Here is a 17,271-nt window from a genome sequence, read left to right as displayed (position 1 = left end):
GTTATAGTGCTGTTGACTGAGTTCACTGTCACTGAGTCAATACTATAAAATAAGGTGTCTTTAAACAGAAACATACATGAAACAAGGTCACCTATTGATCAGCTGATGATGACGTGGCCAGAGGCTTTCAGGACCCTCACTCTTACTTCCCCAGGGGCAATGGGTCAGTAGTCAGGAATTCACTGTTTGCAGGGCTTTTACAGGACATAACCACAGCACATAATGAGAACTGACTACATGTTCTCATAAAGAAACAGATAAAAAAGCTTAATAAAACAGAATAAATAATGTGGCAAGAGATCCAGAAAAAATATATATGAATATTTAATTCATGATAAACATCAATCTTAATTCACTGAAGAAAGGATGGATTCAGTAAATTATACTGGAACAGCAGCTATCTATTTGGAAGAAAATAAAGTTTAATCCCTGCCTTTCACTATACACTGAAATAAACTTTAGATAAATTAAAGCTATAAATGGAGGGAAAAAAATCTTAAAAATAATAAAATAATTAAAGGAAATATGAAATCATTTTTATAATTTTGGAAGCAAAAAAGGCTTCTTAAGTAAGGCATAAACCAAGATGCCAAGGTACCACAAAGAAATAAATGAAGAGATTCAAACAGTATTTGCATGAGAAGTGAAGAATTAATTTCTCTAATACATAATGAATTCCTCTTTGATAAAAAAAAAAAAAAAATGGGCAAAGAATATGAACACATAATCCACAGAAAAATAAATATAAATGACCTGTAAGACATATGAAAAGACATCCAACACCACTAATAATCAAAGAAATGTAACTTAAAATGAGCTACCATTCTTGTTTTCTAATTGGCAAAACAATGACACTATCCAGTGTTGATGGTCAACATATGCAAGTTTTATGAAGACAATTTGGTAGTTATTATTTATTAAAATTTAAACTGTGGAGCTTCCAGTCAAGAAGGTGGCGTAGGTAAACGCGGTATCGCGTCCTCCCACAACCACATCAAAGTTACAACTAAACTACAGAACAACCATCATTCAAAACCGCCTGAAATCAAGCTGAATGGCAGTCCTACAACTACAAAATTAAAGCAGCAGCCACATCGAGACTGGTAGGAGGGGCGGAGGCGGACGGGCTGGTCCCACACCCACGTGTGTCAGATAAAAATCAGGAGCGACACCGGCTGGAAAGGTCCTCCCTGAGGACTGAGGGGTCCCCGTTCCACACCAGGCACCTCACTCAGGGTTCCAGTGCCAGGCAGAGAATCCCCATAACTTCTGGCTGGAAAAACCAGCGGGAACTGAGCCTCAGGGAGGCTGAGGCAGCTGAAGCCCCAGGCAGTGCCTCTTAAAGGGCCCGCGCACGGACTTACTGGACTCACTCCCTCTGAGCTTGGAGGGGAGGCAGCTCAAGGGGCACCAGAGACATACAGGGAAGAACTGAGCTGTTTGGCATTGGAGCGAGGGCTTGGGAGGCGGCTTTCTCCGGGACAAATGTGCTGTCAGAGACCCTGTTCCTTTGGTGAGCCGTCCCCTGGGGCGGCAGACAGCCGCCACACCTGGGACTCCAGCAACCTGGCTCACACTGGTTGCCCCGCCCTGGTGACTCCATGAGGCCCCGCCCCACCCACTTTCAGGCCCACCCAAGCTGTTGCCAGTTGCTTAACCATAGGATTGGCCTGTCTTGGATCCTGCTTCAGGTTTTCCTAAATTCTTTCAAACAAGCAGCATCTGGTCTCAGCTAGGCCCACACCTCCCGTTAAGTAACACATAGAAACAAACACAGGGAGGCAGCCAAAATGAGGAGACAAAGAAACAGGTCCCAAATGAAAGAACAGAACAAAACCCCAGGAAAGAACTAAGTGAAATGGAGATAAACAACCTAACAGATGCTGAGTTCAAAATATTGCTTATAAGGATGCTCATGAACTTAGTGAGAACCTTGGCAACCTCAGTGAGGGGCTCAAGAGCATAAAAAAGGACCAGTCAGAAATGAAGGAGGCACTAACTGAAATAAAGAATAATTTACACAGATTCAATAGTAGAGTAGGTAAAGCCAAGAAGCAAACCATCGATTTGAAATATAAGGAAGCAAAAAACACCCAATCAGAATAGCAAAAAGAAAAAAGAATCCAAAAAAATGAGGCTAGTGTAAGGAGCCTCTTGGACAACTTCAAGCGTGCCAACATTCGCATCTTGGGGGTGCCAGAAGGAGAAGAGAGAGAACAAGAAATCGAAAACCTGTTTGAAACAATAATGGCAGAAAAATTCCTTAACTTGGTGAAGGAAACAGATATACAAGTCCAGAAAGCACAGAGAGTCCTAAACAAGATGAACCCCAAGAGACCCACACCAAGACACATCATCATCAAAATGCAAAAGGCTCAAGACAAAGAGAGAATCTTAAAAGGAGCAAGAGAAAAGCAGTTGGTTACCTACAAGGGAGCTCCCATAAGTCTGTCAGCTGATTTCTCAAAAGAAATTTTGCAGGCGAGAAGGGAGTGGCAAGAAATATTCAGAGTGATGAAAAGCAAGAACCTACAACCAAGATTACTCTATCCTGCAAAGCTGTCATTTATAATCGATGGCCATATAAAGAGTTCCCCAGACAAGAAAAAGTTAAAGGAGTTCATCACCACCAAACCGTTATTATATGAAATGATGAAGGGTCTTTTTGAAGAAAAAGATAAAATATATTAACAAACAAAACGGCAATGAATACATATCTATCGACAATGGAATCTACAAACAAAATGAACAGGTAGAACAGAAACATTCTCATAGATACAGAGAACATTTTGTTGGTTGCCAGATGGGAGGGGGGTTGGAGGAATGGGTGAAAAAGGTGAAGGGATTAAGAAGTACAAATTGGGCCCTGGCCGGTTTGGCTCAGCGGTTAGAGCGTCGGCCTGCGGTCTGGAAAGACCCGGGTTCGGTTCCCGCTAAGGGCATGTACCTCGGTTGCAGTTTGTCCCCGGCCCTGGTTGGTCGTGCAGGTGGCAGCCACTCGATGTGTTCCTTTCACATCGATGTTTCTCTCTGTTCCTCTCTCTCCCTCCCACTCTACCTGAACAAAAAATGGAGAAATGTCCTCAGGTGAGGATAAAAAAAAAAAAAAAAAAAGAAGTACAAATTGGTTGCTAGACTTACAAACCTCAAAGGGAAGGCGGTTGAGGGGGTGGGAAGAAATAAACCAAAGAACTTACATGCATAACCAATGAACACAGACAACAGTGTGGGAAAAGGCAGGAGGGGGGCAGGAGTGGGGTGGAGAGGGGGTCAATGAGGGAAAAATGAGGAACATCTGTAATACATTCAACAATAAAGATTAAAAAAACTGATGAAAAAACCCCACAAAACTGTGCATGCCCTTTGATCCAGCTAGTCTACTTCTGAGACTCTCTCTTACAGAAATACTAGTGTATATATATAAAGATAAGTGTTTATAAATATCCCAGGTGCATTTTCTATAATAGCCAAAAACAAACACACTAGAAACTGTTTAATTATGGAATAGTCACAGAATGAAATAATATGAAATCCTGAGAAATGTGTATACTGAGTTGAATAGTGTCCCTCCAAAATTCATGCCCTTCTGGAACCTCAGAATGTAACCATTTTAGAAATAGGGTTTTACAGATGTAATTAATTAAGGTACGGTCACAGTGAAGTAGGATGAGCCCTAAATCCAATCTTATAAGAAAAGAGGACACACCCTGGCCAGTTTGACTCAGTGGTTAGAGTGTTAGCCTAAACACCAAAGGGTCATGGGTTCAATTCCTAGTCAAGCGCATGTACCTGGGTTGCAGGGTTGTTGTTTTTTAATTAATTAATTAATTTTTGTTACAGATGTTTCTCCTTTCCCCTCCCAGACACCCTCCCTCAGTTGCAGGTTTGATCCCCAGCCCTGGACTGGGGCACATGTGACAGGCAACCAATCGATGTGTACACATAGATGTTTCTCTCTCTCCCTCTTTCCCTGACTCCCTCCCACTTAATCTAAAAATCAATGGGAAAATATCTTCTGGTGAGATTAACAAAAAGTAAATAAATAAATAATAATATATGACAGATGAGTGAAATGCTACATGTAAGAGTTCAATAAAACTCATGACCTCTATTCCAAATTCACACCAGTTTGAGATGGAATCATTTCAGTTTGAGATATCAAAAACAATTTCTGAGACAAAACATGGCCTAAAAATTAAGAAAGGCAGAAACAGTAACCTCCTGGCCTTCCTTGCAACTGGGCATTCTGCAGAGTGGTGGCCAAGGCCTGTCAGGAGGCTTCCTGGTGCCTGAGAGTTGTTTATAAAGAAAATGCACTTAGGCTGGCTCGCTATGGACAACCATAACATGCCCTGAAATTCTGAGTGGAGAGTCCTTTTATGCGAATTATTAACCTGGAGAAAAGTGAAAAAAAACTTTCCAGGACAAAAAACTCCCTCTGGGTAAAGAGGATAGGGAAGAAAGGCACAAAGCCAAGACTAGCTCCACCAGAGCAGGAGGATTGTCTGTTTTGATCACTGCTCTGTTGAGAACAGTGCCTGGCATACAATGGGGTTTCAATACACACTTATTGAATGAATGAATGAATGAATGAATGAATGAATGAATGAATGAATGAGAGAAAAAGGAAGGAAGGAAGGAAGGAAGGAAGGAAGGAAGGAAGGAAGGAAGGAAGGAAGGAAGGAAGGAGGAAGGAAGGGACTTTGACTTTTTAGAAGCTTTCACATTAGAATTAAGTCCATGGGGAGACAAAGCAAATGAGTAGTCTGAAGCCCTGGCTGGTTTTGCTCAGCGGTTAGAGCGTCGGCCTGCGGTCCGGAGAGACCCGGGTTCGGTTCCCGCTAAGGGCACGTACCTCGGTTGCAGTTTGTCCCCGGCCCTGGTTGGTCGTGCGGGTGGCAGCCACTCGATGTGTCCCTTCACGTCGATGTTTCTCTCATACTCTCTCTCTTCCTCTCTCTCCCTCCCACTCTATCTGTACAAAAAATGGAAAAATATCCTCGGGTGAGGATAAAAAAAAAAAAATGAGTAGTCTGAATATGGAAAAAACCTCTAAATAAATAGAACTTGGAGATTTCTTATATTACAAATATACCCAATAAAAGCCTACAAGGCCCACCACTGAGTTTCTGCAACGTTACTGGTGTGTGCTCAGTATTTGATCAGGCTACTCTGCAGCAGCTCATTTTGCTTAGCACCTCTCCTAGAAGCCTGGGCATGAGGCAGGGATGAAGTGCCGATGATGACGGCACCCTTGGCCTGGTCCCTGCACGAGCAGCAGCATACCCAGAGCCATTTTCATCATGGTAGGGATGGAAGGAACCCAAGAAATCCTTTTGCTGACAGTCTTGCCTTTAGAAAGCAATGCATTTGAACCATTCCAAACCACAGAGTTCATCTATTTTCACGAGTCCTTCTTGTATAAAAATGTCTCTAAATGTGAGACTCTAGGTAAATTAGTCAATCCCATTGGCACATCAGTTTCCTCATCTTTGAAATAAACATGGAGCCCTGACTGGTGTGGTTCAGTTTGTTGAGCATCATCCTGTGCACCAGAAGGTCGCTCGTCTGATTCCCAGCCAGGGCACATGCCCAGGTTGCGGGTTCGATCCCTGGTCGGGATACGTGTGGGAGGCAGCTAATTGATGTTTCTCTCTCTCTCCCTCTCTTTTCCTCTCTCTCTCTCAAATCAATAAAAGGCATATTTTAAAAAAGAAATGACTGTTGTGAAGACTGAGAAAATATATGGCACAGTGCCTGATACACAGTAATGTTTGACAGAGCTGGTATTACCACCTCAAGCAGTGCCTTATTCTTTTATTTGAAAATAAGAGTAAGGCATTGCCTGAGGTCCAAGTGTTTCATCTTGGGCACTGGCCTGGATTCTAAGTCTGATTAGATGCTCAGTTCTAAGTCAATGAATGATCTGCTATTCCCAACACTCCTTGATGTTTCAACCTTCCCTTGAAGTTATGTAGTTATGCAATGCCGATAGAGATGCACCTTCTCCTTGTATGTGAGAACAACCCTAGGCCTCCTCGATATAAAAAAGTATTATAATTTAAATGCCCAAAATAAACAAAATAATTGAACCTAACATGCTGGAATCTGGCTTGGCTGGGCGGAGACAGCAGGCAGTGTGTGTGGTGTGATGGAAAGAATGCTACACTGGGGTTAAGTGACTAAGGTTCAAGTGCCAGTTTGCCACTTTTAGCTGGGTAAGAAGTTATTTCACCTCTCCGGCCTCAACATCCTCTTTATTAAGTGGTGGTGTGTACTACATCAGTACCTTTTTAAAAAGTTGCTTTTTATCTCTAAGACTCAATGATTCCATGGAAGGGTGGAAGCCAACAGGACGGCCGCTGGCAGGGTCAAAGTGGACATAAAGGTATAAGGTGAGGGGCAGGGAGGAACTAAGAACGTGACGGGAAAACTATGGGTAAGTAAAAAGATTAAGTCAAACAATAAGTTAAATATTACCTATGATGGCGAAGACAGGAAGGCGAATGAGCTGGGCTGAATGCCTAGGAAAAGACTAGTTCAGAAAAATTCTAAGAGATCAACAGCTTAGAGGACTGCTTATTTTTGGACTCGTACCAGCCAGGAAAGAACCTTTTCTTCAGGGACTTGGGAGCTGAGAGAGAAAGCATCTGGTGACTCCGGGGAGAGAGCATAGAACTCCCAAATCAAACTTAACTCTTATTCTTTAGGTGCTGTGTAGCTACAAACTACTCACACTACAAGTTAAGCACTCAAACTCTGAAGATGGGCTGCCTGTGTTCAAATCATGGTTTCACTACTTAACCAGCCCTGGGACCTTGGGCAAGTGACTTAATCTCACTGTACCTCAGCATCTTCATCTGCAAAACAGACATAAAACCAGAATCGACCTCATAGGGATGTTGTAAAGATGAGCCAATGTATGGAAAGCCTTTGCACAGGGCGTGGCATCTGCTAAGTACTAAATAAGTGGCAGCTTGTTTACTTCCTGCGGCAATGAGGGATGTTGATATGGCTCACTACAGGCTCACTTCATGCTACTCAAGCAGATTTAGGGGCAGGCTTTCCTGCCCCAGGCTGAAACCTAGAAAAAGAACCTCACTTCAGATGCTTCTGTTCAAGAGGAGTCAAGAGGAAAAAACTACCAGTGGCCAGGAGTAAACCTACTACCTTTGCTGGTGGTGCCTTGGTACATCATCACAGCTTCCGTTGCCCTCCATCATTCACAAGGAGTGTCAGATGACCCTGGGGACTGCTCGACAGGCCAGCCCTTAAGGAAACAATACACTCCAGGGCTTCCCACAGCATTATCCCTCTACATCCATTTTTTTTTTTTTAATGTGAACATATCCTCCTGATTTTATTGTCACATAAGACAAAATATGAAGCTTAGAAGCGGATCACTTGGCCCTTTCTCTTCTTATCTTCTCCCAGTTCAAAATGTTTGCATCTCTTAAGAGCCAGCATTCTCTTCGATCTGCAGCTGGGCTCAACACATGCAAGCCTCAGCACGATCTTCTTTGTAGTTTCAGTCTTTTTGTGGAAAATCAGCGTAGTCTGCCCACCATAGACACTCTGCTTCCTGTATGCCCTGCACATACAGAGAATCCTTGCCCTTTTTATACTGTGTTACTTTGTGGGGTTGATGCCTGCCACATTTCTTACAGAAAGTCCTGCGGGTTTTATGCTTGCGTTCACTATGCTTGCGAGAGCGCTATCAGCACACAAAGGCCTCTACATCTACTTTATTTGAAAAAAATTTTTTTATTGATATTAGAGAGAGAGAGATAGAAATATTGATGAGAGAGAACATCGATTGGCCGCCTCCTGCATGCCCCCCACCTGACCGGGAATCGAATCAGCGACCTCTTGGTGCATAGGTCGATGCTCTACCACTGAGCCGCACCAGCTGGGCACATCTACTTTAAAGGCGCTGCTAAGTAATCCAAACAGAAAGGCAGTTGTTTTTTGGTACCATGAAATTAGGAAGAACAAATTAACTTTTTTACTTTTCTGGCCCTCCTAAATTAATACTCCCCAATATGTTTCTTTTTCTTTTTTTTTTTATAGAGTGGGAGGGAGGGAGAGAGACAGAGACAGAGAGAAACATCGATGTGATAGAGCCACATCGACTGGTTGCCTTCTGCACGACCTGACCAGGGCCGGGGACGACCAGTAACTGAGGTATGTGCCCTTGACTGGAATCGAACCCCTGACTCATTGGTTCCTGGGCTGACCCTCCCACCTCTGAGCCAAACTGGCCAGGGCTCTTTTTCTTTTTATAAAAATCCTCACCCGCCCTGGCCGGTTTGGCTCAGCGGTTAGAGCGTCGGCCTGCGGTCCTGAGAGGCCCGGGTTCGGTTCCCGCTAAGGGCACGTACCTCGGTTGCAGTTTGTCCCCGGCCCTGGTCAGTTGTGTGGGTGGCAGCCACTCAATGTGCTCCTTTCACATCGATGTTTCTCTCTCTCTCTCTCTGTTCCTCTCTCTCCCTCCCACTCTACCTGAACAAAATGGAAAAATGTCCTCGGGTGAGGATTAAAAAAAAAAAAAAAAAATCCTCACCCAAGGATATTTTTTCCATCTATTTTCAGAAAGAGTTGGGCGGGAGGAAGGGGGCGGGGGGGACATTGATGTGAGAGAGACACATTGATTGGTTGCCTCCTACGTGACCTTGATCAGGGTCGGGACCAAACTGCAACTGAGGTACGTGCCCTTGACCAGAATCGAATCGGCAACTCTTTGGTCCTTGGGTCCACACTCTAACCACTGAGCCAAACCAGCCAGGGCTCTCCAGTATATTTATATTTATCCCTTATATCGTGCTGCATTCGTAAGTTTCCTTCCAAATGCTATGCAAATGCCGTTAGCTTTACATGTCTACAGCTTCCCGGAATTATCACACAGGAAAATACAGTGCATCACTATCCACATCACAATTAAAAGCAGCCCTTGAATAGAATCAACAACATTTAAGAGCTAAAACCACACCCTTTCAATGCTCTCTTTTTATAACTGAGCTCCAAGGACTCATTTTATTTCCATCTGCAAGGCAAAATATTTATTTGGAGTGGACCAAAAAAATCAGGCTTGCTGACAAGATGCTAACATTTTTTGAATTTTTTAATTCTAATTTAGAAAATGAGCAATCACTGCCCACTGACTACTATTTCTTAACGCAATCGTCTATGGAGATTTACTTTATAGGATAGAAAGAAAGAAAGAAACTGCCATTAATCACCCTGGTCCTAAAAACCACCGACTTCACCTCATGTTCCAAAGAGCAGGAGATGCCTTCCAGGAGCCTGGGCGTCTGAAGAACAGCGGCCTGACTGACGTGACTCTCTGCCTCCTTCCCACATGCTCTGGAACTTTCTGATAGGAGTTAGAAACTTTTTTTTTTTTTTTTTGCTTTGTTGATTACTTTTCAAAAACAACCTTCCTAATAAATACAGGAAGTTATATTTGGAATTAAAAGTTCTAAACATATGAGCTAATTAAAAAAAATACTCATGAGGCTGAGTTTTTGATTTATGATGTTCCCTTCCTCTGATTTTGATATAATTTTGGAAATCTTTCTGTGATTTCCTCAAGTGTACAACAAAAGCTTGCAAAGGAGACTCAAGCCAAGTGATGATTTTTATGACTGATTAGGTCTTTGCTTAAAGATTGGTGTTGATTATTGCTCTGGCCCGTGTGGCCCAGTTGTTTGGATCATCGTCCCATGTATCAAAGGGTCACGAGTTCGATTCCCAGTCAAGGCACATACCCAGGTTGTGGGTTTGATCCCTGGTCAGGGTGCGTGTGGGAGGCAACGATGTTTCTCTCGCTCCCTTCCTCTCTAAGTCAATTTAAAAAATATATCCTTGGCTGAGGATTGGGGGGAAAAAAAGACTGGCATTATGATTATAAAGCTTAGCTTCAACTAGTAAACTTTTTCTGAAGAGAAAACATATTTGAGATTTTCCTAAATTCTATCAAACAAGCAGCATCTGGCCACAACAAGCCCCATACCTCTCACTAAGTGGCCCCAGGCCTGGCACTAGAAGGACCAGCCTTGGTTCACAACGTGGCTTTTGCTGGGCACCTCCAAGCCCAGCACAAGAAGCAGCCATCAGTGGATCGCTTTGTAGCTTATGCCTGGTGGCCCTGGGTAGAACACAGGCAGTGGCTGACCTTGTCCCAGAGCCAGCACACCCAGTGGACAGCTTCAGACCACATCAAAGCACCACCATCCAACCACCTCCACAAGTGACACACGATCAATGTGTGGAATCAGTGGGTACCAGAGCCCTGCTGAATTAAGTCTTGCTCTGTGTGGTGGGCCCCTGCACAGCTGATCATCCAAAGTAATCAGAGGTCGTTGGATAGTGGGCACAGCCAGTCCTTACAGCTGATCAGCCTGAATAAGTCCCTCTTGATTGCCAACAGCAATCAAGATTCAATTACAACAGAAGGGTGTAAATTCCATATGAAGGGTGCACCTTAAGGGCCCAGCTGGGTTACCAGGGGGGCTGTATCACTGGACCCTACAGGACACCTACTACAATAGGCCACCCTATGAAGCCTAGGAGACACAGCAACTCTACCTAATGCATAGAAACAAGCATAGGGAGGCAGCCAAAATGAAAAGACAAAGAAACCAAATTTTAAAAAATGTCCCAAATTAAAAAAAAAACCCTCCAGGAAAAGAACTAAACGAAATGGAGATAAGCAATCTAACAGATGCAGAGTTCAAAACACTGCTTATAAGGGCACTCAATGAACTTAGTGAGAATGTGAAGGAACCTCATGAGAACGTCAAGGAACTTAGTGAGGACCTCAAGAACATAATAAAGGACCAGTCAGAAATGGATACACTAACTGAAATAAAGAATAATTTACAGGGAAGCAATAGTAGAGTAGGTGAAGCCAAGAAGCAGACCATCGATTTAAAATATAAGGAAGCAAAAAACACCCAATCAGAACAGCAAAAAGAAAAAAAAAATCCAAAAAAATTAGGATAGTTTAAGGAGCCTCTGGGACAACTTCAAGCGTATCATGGGAGTGCCAAAAGGAGAAGAGAAAGAGCAAGAAATTGAAAACCTATTTGAAAAAATAATGACAGAAAACGTCCCTAACTTGGTGAAGGAAGCAGACATACAAGTCCAGGAAACACAGAGTCCCAAACAAGATGAATCCAAAGAGGTCCACACCAAGACACATCAACATCAAAATGCAAAAGGTTAAAGACAAAAAGAGAATCTTAAAAGCATCAAGAGAAAGCAGTTAGTTGCTTACAACAGAGCCCCCATAAGGCTGTCAGCCAATTTCTCAAAAGAAACTTTGCAGGCCAGAAGGGAGTGCAGGAAAGTGATGAAAAGCAAGGACCTACAACCAAGATTACTCTATCCTGCAAAGCTATCATTTAGAATCGATGAACATATCAAGAGTTTCCCAGACAAGAAAAAGTTAAAGGAGTTCATCACCAGCAAACCAGTATTATATGAAATGTTGATGGGTCTTCTTGAAGAAGAAGATAAAAAAAAATATGAACAATAAATACATATCTATCAACAAATGAATCTAGGAAGAAAATGAGCAAGCAGAACAGAAACAGACTCATAGATACACAGAACTTTTTATTGGCTGCCAGATGGGAGAGGGGGTTGGGTGAAAAAGATGAAGGGATTAAGAAGTACAAATTGGTTGTTAGACTGACAAACCTCAAAGGGAAGGGGGGGTGCGAGAGATAAACCAAAAAATTTATAAGCACACATACATAACCAGTAGACACAGACAATATTGTGGGGAAGGTAGGAGTGGGGTGGGAGTGGGGAGGAAGGGATCAAGGGGGGGGGGGGAAAGGAGGGATATCTGTAATACATTTAATAATAAAGATAAATAAAAAAATAAATAAAATAGCCCTGGCCAGTTTGGCTCAGCGATTAGAGCATCAGCCCACGGACCAGAGAGTCCCAGGTTCAGTTTCCACTAAAGACATGTACTTCGGTTGCAGTTTGTCCCCGGCCCCGTTTGGGGTAGTGTGGGTGGCAGCCAGTGGATGTGTGTGTGTCTCTCTCTCCCCCCCCTTTCCCTCCTGCTCTATCTGAAGATAAATGCAAAAATATCCTCAGGTGAGGATAAAAAAGAAAAGAAAAAAATAATAATAATAAAAAAAGAGAAAACATATTTCCTAAACAATTATGCTGGGTTCTAAAGTTTTCAGAACATGGTTACACAAAAATTATATAATCCATTTGTGATATTAATTTACACATCCCTTCATATGGGCAAATATGATTAACACCACCAAAGACAGTAATATCCCCAAAGAATGTCCTTCTAGTCTTTCTCAAAGAGTAAATTTCAAGTCTTACCACGTTTCATTACTCTCAAAGAAAACTCCTCAAAATGTCTGTCACACTAGCAATTCCTATGCTGCCACTGAGGCACTTTACCAAATTTAAATGTTTTTTAAATTCAATGTACTGGCAAAAGTACACACTTAGGAGCACTAAATAAGTGCACTGTGAAACAGAGAGAAAAGACAAATTGAAAGAGCGAGAGCTTCCTAGACAGAAACCCAGCCCACGGCTAAGGACTGTTAAGGGGATTGGTTAAGAGCAAGCTAGCCTGGCCTGTGTGGCGCAGTGGTTGAGCATCGACCTATGCACCAAGAGGCTGCCAGTTCAATTCCCAGTCAGAACACATGCCCAGGTTGTGGGCCCAGTCCCCAGTGGGGGGCATGCAGGAGGTAGCCAATCGATGTTCTCGCTCATCGATGTTTCTTTCCATCTCTCTCTCCCTCCTTCTCTAAAATCAATAAAGAAAAAAAATTTTTTTTAAAAAAAGAAGCTGAACTCAGATACTTTCAATAAACCTATAGCTACTTATTAAAATATCTACTATGGATTCAGATCACAGGAGAGAAAAAGGTAGAAGAGATACATTCAAATCCTTCCTATGAATGAAAACAGCCCTAAAACATGTGTTTTGGAATCAGAGTTTGAATTGGGCTCCATGAGATGTGTTTTTTGGGCAAGTTTCTTAATCTCTCTGACCCTTAGTTTCTCCATCTGTAAAATGGGGAAAATAAAACCTATCCCACAGAGTTATAGCGGGGATTGAATTAAATAAGACAATATAGGAAAAGTATCTCTCATTACATATCAATAAATGTTATTTCCTTTCCCATCATATATTGTCAAGAAGGCTGTATCTCATCAGTAGTAAATGCAGCATATACCTGGAAATGATCTGTCTTCATCACCCCCATGCAGAGGACCTCCCTTATTTTCTGGCATATACTTCTTGGTAATGGGTAAGGACATCAGCCGGATGTGATGGATGAGTGAGCGCCAGGTGTGAGCTCCAGAAAGTACTGGTTCAGGCTGTAATGGGCTGAAAGGTTGAATCACAAAGTAGGCAGTGAGCAAGATTAATCCCAGGGTTGCGAGGATCTACAAGGAAAGACAGGAAAATGGTTAGTAATTATCTCAGCAAACAAAATTCTTTTATGACAAGAAAATAACAGGCCTTGTCTACTATTTCCAATGTGCTTTAAGAACAAACCCGCAACCTGGGTATGTGCTTGTTTTCATAAACAAGCCATTTATATTCACTTCTGAAAGCATTTCAAGTTTGACTGCAAGACTCACCAAACTGCTATCATAGGACCAGGAGGTATGTCCACCATTAAAAATATACACACAAATACAGTTGAAATACAAATACACAGCTTTCATCTAGGACAGTTAACAAAATAGTCAAATTTCCTAGTAACACATGGCAACAAGAGGGAAAGCCAACTTATTCATAGAAAAACCAAGGTTCAATGGTGGAATCAGTCATAGGGGTATTTGGAGAGAAAGCTGAAGGATTTGTGCTCTAAGTTTTTCCAAGTCAGAACACATTTTTACCTTATACACAGCTATAAGGAGAGGATACTGGGGTGGGCCCCTCTGAGGTTCATTCTTTTCCAGCAGCTGTCTGACAAACTTTTCAATTGCCTTCTCTGACATGCCACATTGATGGCCTGTCTTTCTCACCAAATCAACAGTCTCTGAAAGTTTGTCATAAATGCTGATCTCATTGGCAGCAAGATCCATGTCTTCCAATGCAAAATCCCTGAGAGAGAGAAAATAAATGTAAGAAAAAAAAGATGGTTTCTTTAAAGTTCTTCCTCCTCAAAGCTAATTGCTTTAGAACAGTACTTCTTGACCATCCATGGGGAAGAATAATTTTGTGCTTTTCCCAATCCACTGCAGGCCAACATGCCAATACTTCCTTTGTGGTTGTTAATCCTCACCCAAATATATTTTTCCATTGATTTTTACAGCGAGTGGGAGGGAGGGAGAGAGAAACCAACATGAGAGAGACACATCAATTGGTTGCCTCCCACATGACCCCAACCAGGGCCTGAGATCAAACCCACAACCCAGGTATGTGCCCTTGACCAGAATCAAACCTGAAACCCTACAGATACTCCAACCACTAAGCCAAACTGGCCAGGGCAGGACAATACTATTGTAAAACACAATGACTATATGAGACAATGTCAACTTGCTACACAAGCGTTTAAGTGTACACCGTTAGTAACAAACGGTTTACAGACCAGCAGTGGATCCAAACACTTTGAGGAGCACTGGTCTATGCACCATAAATCCCTAATGGGACTCTGAAACACTAGTGCCATCCAAAGTGACTTCTGAAACCTGTCACAAAAACTCTGCTATTGGTAATTTACTAAAATCAAGAAATAGAATATGAAGAATGTTGTTCATCAGTTATTTCTTTGCATTTGTACCAGATGGACCTGCAAAACAAACAAACAAAAAAAACCTTTCAAGGCTGAAAGTCTTTTTGCAAGTAAGTTTTACTGAGACAAAAATGCCCTCCAAAAAGGCCGGTCTTGGGCATGGAGTTTAAACCCCCAGCAGCAAGGCTAGGTAGGAAAGACACATGTCCACCCTCCCAGAGTTTTGCGAGTGTTTCTACACATCAAGCAGGGGAAAGGAAGAAGAGGTGGTCTGAAAGAAATTTACATTAACAGTGGGCAAAGGGGTGTAGGGGGCCAGCTCTGGGACAGTGGCCAATTACACATGAAGACACATGTAGAGTGGCTGTAGCAGCAGCCCGAAAACAAGAAGAGGCTCCTGGACCGTCATGGTTGCCTGGCAAAAATAATCTGTGCAAGCAGCCACCTGGAAATTAAACCCAAATTCCAACAGGCAATGGAAGGAATGTGAGTAGTCTTTTGTTAGCTGGCCCTCAGGCAATAGCAGACTACCAATTTTTTCTTTCAGTCTCTGGCTGCCCAGCCGCTGTAATTTAATTTAGAACATCTCAGAATTTTCTCCTTATCAGACTTTTTAGCAACACAAGATGAGGAACCGATCACTGAAGTCAAGATTTACTGTGAGGAACATGCTGATTCGCTTTGTTCCTGGCAGAGCAAGAATTTCAGGCAACACAAAGATCACGGCATGGGGAACTCTTCAGACCTTGCAGGCTGCAGGTCTCCCGATTTCCACAAATACAATTTTAGACAATAAAGGGCATTTCATTTGTATTTTACACACTTAAAAGACCTACAATCTATAACTAATTTCAAGATCCAATTTATCCTCATGATTATTTTTAAGACAAATGGTTTCATGGTGGCTATATAGTCAAGGATTAAAAATGGCAAGCAAAATTCTCTCTGTATCATTTGTGAAATAAAATTAGTTATTTTCAAAAAGTGTTTTTGTTACTGAACATTAATCTTTTTCTTCATTTATAAAAGAAAAACAGTGGTTGAGGATTTCTGCTCCTTCTATTTTTTTTTTTAATGCAGAAGGTCCATCCTGGCCCATGTTGCTCAGTGGTTAGAGCGCTGGCCTGTGGACTGAAGGGCTGCAGGTTTGATTCCCGGTCAGGGCACGTACCTGGGTTGCAGATTCAATCCCCAACAGCAAAGTCAATGTGTCTCTCTCATATATATGTTTCTCTCTCTCTCTCTCCCCGACCCTCCCTCCCTTCCACTCTCTCTATAAATAAATGAATGAATGAATGCAGAAGGTCTTCTTATTTCACATACTTCATCCCCAAAATGCTTCTAATCTCTAAAACTATTGACGGGTAAACTTTATTTTTCAGTAAGAAGGTGCTGCTACCTGTAGAGCAGAGGACAACAGTCATGCAGGTCCAGCAGGGACAAGGAGGCCTGAAATGCCACAAGCCAGCACACCTCAGCACTCTCTTCCAGCAGTGCCTCCTAATGACTCCTGTTTGGTCCTCTTTGGGACTAGAAGCCTTTTAGCTCACTAGTGCTGAAGCATGCCTGCACATTAGGATCACCTAGAGAGAGAGCTTTTTAAAAAAAATTTTTTTAATTGATCAGTTAAAGAGAGGAAGGAAAAGGGAGAGAGAGAGAAACATCAATGTAAGAGAAGCAAATACTGGATGCCTCCCGTACTCACCCCAACCAGGGATCGAGGCCACAACCCAGGTATGAGCCCTGACCAGGAATTGAACCAGCAGTCTATCAGTGTATGGAAAGATGCTCAACCAACTGAGCCACACAGAGAGAGCTTTTAATGAATGCTCGTACCAGGGCCCCAAGCCAGATCAGACTCAGACCTCTAATGGCTGGTCATCTAGACTCTGAGGAACTGGGAGAGGGAAGGAGGAACCCCACTCACTAAAGGGGATACATCCTTTTCTCAAACTCTCTGCTCTTGCTCAAAGTGTTTTTTTCTTTAAGGCCATATAGACCTCCACATTTCAAGATTTAGATAAAAGTATGGGGTAAACTTTATTTAAAAATACATATTTTTGCCCTGGCCAGTGTGGCTCAGTTGGCAGAGCATCTTCCTGTGCACCGATAGGTTTCCAGTTCAATTCCCAGTCAGGGCATGTGCCCATGTTGTGGGCTCAATCCCGTTGGGGTATGTTTGGGAGGCAACCAATAGATGCTTCCTTCTTACAGTGACGTTTCTCTCTCTCTCCCTTTCCCTTCCTTTCTCTCTAAAATCAATAAAATCATATATTTTTAAAAAAATGTATATTTTCAACAATGGTCCTGGGACAACTAGATATTCACATGTAAAAGAATAAAGTTGGGCCCTTCCCTCTATCTTACACAAAAATTAACTCAAAATCGATCTAAGGCCTAAACTTAACAGCTAAAACTATTAAATTCTTAAAAGGAAACAGAGGAAAATCTTGACACTGGATTAGGCAATATCTTCTTAGATATGGCATCAAAAACATGACCAGCAAAAGAAAAGATAAATTGGAATATGTCA

General features: G+C 42.4%; 1 protein-coding gene and 1 pseudogene across 5 annotated transcripts in view; both read right to left on the bottom strand.

Annotated features, from left to right (window-relative positions):
- Positions 1-17,271, bottom strand: part of CUNH6orf89 (chromosome unknown C6orf89 homolog) — a 42,354-nt gene that overhangs the window by 16,518 nt on the left and 8,565 nt on the right. For 4 of the 5 annotated variants that reach the window (XM_036248226.1, XM_036248227.1, XM_036248230.1 and 1 more), the window contains 2 exons: positions 13,900-14,107; positions 13,227-13,440 (listed from right to left, as the gene is read on the bottom strand). In XM_036248226.1, coding sequence (XP_036104119.1) covers positions 13,227-13,440; positions 13,900-14,107 — 422 coding nt within the window. Of the gene's footprint in view, positions 1-13,226; positions 13,441-13,899; positions 14,108-16,137; positions 16,334-17,271 lie in introns of all 5 variants that reach the window. The other variant, XM_036248229.1, reaches the window with a different exon arrangement.
- LOC118621245 lies at positions 7,390-12,266 on the bottom strand (annotated as a pseudogene).

This window comes from Molossus molossus, unplaced genomic scaffold (genome assembly GCF_014108415.1).
Source record: "Molossus molossus isolate mMolMol1 unplaced genomic scaffold, mMolMol1.p scaffold_m16_p_8, whole genome shotgun sequence".
Lineage (NCBI taxonomy): Eukaryota > Metazoa > Chordata > Mammalia > Chiroptera > Molossidae > Molossus > Molossus molossus.
Note: the sequence above shows the minus strand (reverse complement) of the source record. Positions and strands in the feature narration are given on the sequence as shown.